Source organism: Salmo trutta, chromosome 4 (assembly GCF_901001165.1).
Source record: "Salmo trutta chromosome 4, fSalTru1.1, whole genome shotgun sequence".
NCBI classification, from domain to species: Eukaryota; Metazoa; Chordata; class Actinopteri; order Salmoniformes; family Salmonidae; genus Salmo; species Salmo trutta.
Window position 1 is genome coordinate 54992255 of NC_042960.1, and position 5694 is coordinate 54997948.

General features: G+C 40.4%; 2 protein-coding genes across 2 annotated transcripts; both read right to left on the minus strand.

The window, feature by feature from the left end:
• Positions 1-832: 832 nt before the first annotated feature.
• LOC115192645 (complement factor D) lies at positions 833-3115 on the minus strand. The gene is made up of 5 exons (XM_029751398.1): positions 3020-3115; positions 2583-2745; positions 2305-2437; positions 1831-2085; positions 833-1284 (listed from the first exon to the last, which is right to left on the minus strand). The coding sequence occupies exons 1-5, from the start codon at positions 3072-3074 to the stop codon at positions 1129-1131; spliced, it is 762 nt and encodes a 253-aa protein (XP_029607258.1). The 5' UTR covers positions 3075-3115; the 3' UTR covers positions 833-1128.
• Positions 3116-3528: 413 nt separating this feature from the next.
• On the minus strand, positions 3529-5387 carry LOC115192644 (mast cell protease 2). The gene is made up of 5 exons (XM_029751397.1): positions 4848-5387; positions 4586-4736; positions 4332-4467; positions 3952-4218; positions 3529-3836 (listed from the first exon to the last, which is right to left on the minus strand). Exons 1-5 carry the CDS (start codon positions 4945-4947, stop codon positions 3675-3677), a joined length of 816 nt encoding a protein of 271 aa, XP_029607257.1. The 5' UTR covers positions 4948-5387; the 3' UTR covers positions 3529-3674.
• Positions 5388-5694: the final 307 nt, after the last annotated feature.

The following is a 5694-nucleotide window of genomic DNA, read 5'->3' on the forward strand; positions in this document are numbered from 1 at the left end:
CTCAGGAGTGGTGTAATGTACTTAAGTAAAAATACTTTAAAGTACTACTTAAGTAGGTTTTTGGGGTATATGTACTTTACTATTTATATTTTTGACAACTTTTACTTTTACTTCACTAGATTCCTAAAGAAAATAATGTACTTTTTACTCTACACATTTTTCCCTGACACCCAAAAGTACTCAAAAGTTATTTTGCATGGCTAGCAGGACAGGAAAATGGTCAAATTCACTCACTTATCAAGAGAACATCCCTGGTCATCCCTATTGCCTTTGATCTGGTGGACTCACTAAACAAAAATGCTTTGTTTTTAAATTATATCTGAGTGTTTGTGTGTGCCACTGGCTATCCGTAAAAAAATAAAAAACAAGAAAATGGTGCCGTCTGGTTTGTTTAATATAGGGAATTTGAAATTATTTATACTTGTACTTTTACTTTCAATTCTTAAGTATATTTTAGTAATTAAATTCACTTTTGATACTTACGTTTATTTAAAACCAACCACTGCTCCTCAGGTACACTATCGTAGGGATTTGATGGAACCTGCCGGAGCCAACAATGCATCCAACCTTCAGTAACATTGGCCAACTTATATATATATATATATAGAGAGAGAGAGAGAGTCTACTGCCTGACCATCCATACCAGGTGAGTGACCAAGAGCCTAAATGATGTAGAGAATCTGCATATGCTAATGTACATTGTTTTGTTTTTACTTTAAATCAGTAGTTGCTTTTAGTCTTTGAACATCAAGTCAAGAAATGATGGCCTGAGGATTTTTGCTAAATAATTTAGGGAACTCATGTCCTCCAGAGTGAGACACAGGAGCCAAAATGAGTTAACAAAGTTTAATAAAAACGTCAACAAGGGAACAAGTGAACAAGTGATCATTAAACACCTTGTGCAAACCTGGTCTAAATGAGATCATCAGTTATATTGTGTAAACACACACTGACAGCTTACATGCCCAAAACCTTAAAGGCAAAATCCACCAAAAAATTGGGGCTGGTGACACTTTGCTTCTTGAGTCCAGTATCTTAACTTGACTGCTGATATGCAAAACATTTTGTGACTAACAGTGGACTAATGAAAACAATTATAAAATATATTTTTTTGAGTGGATTTTCCCTTTAAGGGTTTCTAGTTAACACTGTCTGAATCCATCGGCGGTAGGAAGCCACTCGTGTGTACACATCAGGGGTACTGGGGTTGGCACACCTCTGCCCTGAGAAAGAGACAATGCCCGCTGACATCCCGTTACACACCAACGGACCTCCTGAATCACCCTGCAAAGAACAAAGGAGGAGTAGCATAGTTACAGCCTTGACTAGGATCAACTTTTATTCTAATTACCTTAAGAGTCTAAGTGGTTTTAAGATGGTCATACCAAGGATAATTTAGCCACTGAATGTTGAATTTTAGAACCCCTTTAAGGAGTCAACAATTTATGTGTTCTCTGTCACCTGCATGGTAAATGGTCCAGGAACAAAGGACAATGCCAAAGGACTAGACTTTATATATTTGTTTTACCCACATAAAAAAATGGCACTAAACTACTTCCATATATTTGTTCATAATTTTTTTTAAACTGGTACCGGGCTACCTTCAGACCAGTCCTGTGACGCAGTGGATTGCAGCCCATGCAAAAAACTGATATCTCTAGCTTAAACTGATGGATTTTGATGGGGATTTATGTATTATCTAATTCGATTTCTGCAGGGGCATGGACATCGGCTCTAGGGAGTTATAGCCAAGTTGTAGCCAATAATAGCCTGTCCCGACCAGGAAAAACTCATTGCAGAGAGTTATAGCCTAAAACAGTGCAGTCATACCGAGCAGAAGCCTTGGAAAGCTCTGGGGCCTGTTGCGCACACCATGCGGCTGGAGATTTCAACTGCTGTCCACCTGCGGGCACATTCTCTGGGAGGGACGATGGTGGCGTTGACCTCCTGCAACTTGTCTGGTAGTGTGCCATTATCACCTATATCCCCCCAGCCGGCCGTGGTGCACAAGCTTCCCTCAGCCATAGAGCCATTCATCAGAGGGATCAACTGTACTGCTGTGTTGAAGGTGGCCCTCCCTCTCAACTAAGAATGATCAGAGAGATGACACACTGTATAGATGATCTGTACGTCTTCATATGTATATGTATGATGTAAATATATTTAGGATATAATTATACTTTTTCTATCAGTTTTGCATGATTCTATAATCTATTTGATGTATTTTCATGGACATTAAACCTACAATGAGAAGTTAGCTTACAATAATCTCCATGGTGATACTATGTCCTTGATGTCACTCACCTTGAGAAGCATGATGTCATTCTCCAGGTTGTCCCCATACCTCGGATGTGGAATGGATCGAACCACATCCAATACTTGTTGTGAATTTTCATCCTCTGACAAGTCGTGAGCCCCAAGAACCACCTTGTATCGTCTGAAAATCAGTACATGAAAGAATTTAGGAGGCAATATTTATTTGCGCAATTACCTTGAAGGACTAGTGCAATAACTTTGAGGGAAATTAGTTTGAGAAAATCTGAGAGAGGTTAATATGTTAATGTTTTGAAAGAGATTCTCACCCGTCACAGTGAGCAGCGGTGAGGACAAAATCCTCTCTCACCAGAACTCCTCCACAGATGTGTTGACCACGAGACTGAAGGGAAGCCATGTAGGGACGAGAGTTGCGAGCAGCCTCTCTGCCACCAACAATACCCACTTTCGGCACCTTGCGCCCATCAGTGCCTTTGAACAGAAAGTAGAGAAGACTATTTCAATAGCTTTTGTCTATAGCTCTGCAATGCTACTATATCCGCACAGCTTACAACAAATGATGGTACTGTATGTCAGTTTGTTCATTACTGCCAAATAGAATATGAACCGCTGTATGCAAAAGCATTGAAATCGGTCAAATATACTTTTCATAACTAGTGCTATACTTTTCAATGTTAGTCTGCATGGTGCAGTCAGTTTAGTGCTATTGGTAGTTAGTGTGTTATAGAAATTAAACATAGCTTACTATTCAAGGCGATGAGCAGAATAACTATGTGAAGAACCACTGAGCAGATTGCCATAGTGCAAATGGACAAATGCCATGATGCACCTCGTGGGTATAAATATGTAGGGTGGGCGGGAGGGTGTTACTTTTTCAAAATGTGGTTATAGACAGTACTGGCTCTTTGTTCAACCCCCCAGTGTTTGCCAATATGTTGCTGTGGCTTCATGGTTTCAAATGTTGCTTGGTGTAGTCTATGATGAAAGCTGGTTGTGATATTATGAAATGATGACTCTGCTGGTTGGTCTGATTGCATAGCGAACACTTGTGCAATGAGACGCTACCACTAACCGTTGTTTAAAGTGTTAGAAATTTGTGGTGTTTGTGGTTCTGTGCATTACAGTTTGCCATGATGGGCTCAGTTTGTTGGTTTAACGAATAAATACAAAAAATGGTTTGGCCTGCAAAATTGTTTAGGTATAACACACAGTGCATGCCTTCTGATGTGTATGCAAATCATATCACTAGAGCAATTTCACCATGATTAAGAACACATTTATTTCCCTTACAGTACATGGTAATGCATTAGACAGTTTAACAGCAAACTAAAGAATCAGTAATATCATCAGTTATGTGTAATAGCCAAAGGCATAATTTTGCAGCAAACAAAGTATCCATTCTAACATGACTGCTTGTTGATGACCTCCTTTATCCAGGGTAAGTACTTGGAAATCTGAGTGTAAACATTGGGCACGTTGGGATAGGCACAGTTTCCATTCATGTTGAAGGAGACGATGCCCACTGCCTCTCCATTGCACACCAAAGGACCACCAGAATCCCCCTGTGGGAAAGAGAATAATCCCCTTATATGCCAAACATTGCTTACTGGTTCTTGCTTTGGATCTTCATGTATGATGTGTGTGTATTGAATGTAAATTAAATTAAATTAGACCAACCTGACATGTGCCTTTGTCGGTCTGGTATCCACCTGCACAGATGACATTGGGAGGAAGATTAAAGTCGACGTAGTCCCACTGCTTCTGGCAGACCTTCAGATCAATGGCTTCCACATCCACCACTTGAAGGTCGTCAACGATTGGGCTGCCTGTTTTTGTGAGGCCCCATCCAGCAGCAAGGCACTTTGTGTTGGGTTTGAGGACTTTATCCTTGGTTGGAAGCCTCACTTTTTTCACAGATTTGCTTAATTTAACTTTCCTAGACAGCTTGAAACACATTTAATATCTGTTTAGCAGTTATGAAAGTATATGACCTTCTAGCACTTTTAGGATACTCTGTTATATCATATGAAGACAAATATATTTAACTAAAGCCCTACCTTTAGAAGCATGATGTCACTACCATCCTTTACATTTTCATATGAGTTGGATTTGCATTTGCGTTCCACATTGTATCTGACAGCTTTCCCGAGGCCCATCTTGATGTTGTGGGTACCAAGAACAACACTCAAGTTGCTAGACAAGGTGCAGAACAATGTGTTTATCAGTCTGAGTAGTAAGGACGCTCAATGTATGTAATGATATGTTATTATTTGGAATTTACAGTTGTAATTGAGTTAGGCTACTACTGTACCTTTTGTTACAGTGTGCAGCTGTTAGCACAAAGTCTGGAGTGATGAGGAATCCTCCACAGATGTGCTTCTCATCGTTCTGCACAGAGGCCATGTACTGCAAGGAATTCCTCTTGGCTTTTTTCCCATTGATGATTTGACCCCCAAATGCAACTGAGAGGGTAAAAGTAGTACAGACAGCCACAATGAACAAAACCGTAAGGTAATAGGCAAATGTTAGAATCTCATTGATGTGTGTCCATTGAGTTCAGCAGAGAGACTTACCCGAATGTCCCAGATAGGTCAGGAGAACAGTGAGTAGAAGTTTGTTTATGGTGTGCATGTTTGGAGGGCTTGTCAAATGATCCAGGATTACCTGATTCATATGGCCCCTTTATATACACTAGACAGCAGTTTTTTTTCTGAGGAACACTGTGTGGCTTCACTTCTATGATGACTATCTATGATAATTCTAGCGATCCATGTATGGTTTCTTCCGGTAAAGGCAAGGTAGGTGGTCTCTGCATTTACTGGAACTCTGGCAGCCCTTCTACACATTAATGTAGGTGGTGAGTTATCATAGACACATAATAGCCTGCAGTAGTGCATACCTCATAGGTCAACTCATCTCCCCCTCTCTCATGAAAAAGCCTTGTCTTCTCTGGTTCGATGCTTTCCGGTGTTAGCCTGCCAACCAAGTGGTTTACAAAGGAGGACAACACTCTTGATGCCTTGAAAGACACTGGGACCTTGCCAATCCCACCAGGGTAAAAAGAGGGACCGTTCTTTTTCACAATGAAAACAAAATGTAAAAATATGAAACGGGGCATAACTTTCAAATCACTATAGAAACAACAGTAAATGACATATTTAAATGTGTTGCTAGTTTAAGATTAAGAGGAAGTTGTGCTGTCAACCTTGTTGACTCATCTTGATCCTTTGTGGTATTCTTCTGTGAAATGTTCTGCATCCCCTCTGAGTGACAGACAGGCAAGCAGGCAGAGAGGCAGACTGGAAGACAGACAGACTTACAGACAGATCATGTCCTCTGGTCTGAGAACTGCAGCTGTGGTGTGGTTTCAAAGCATTGTGTCGCCTTCATGAAACCAGAGTTACTTTGTTGTCTTGACCA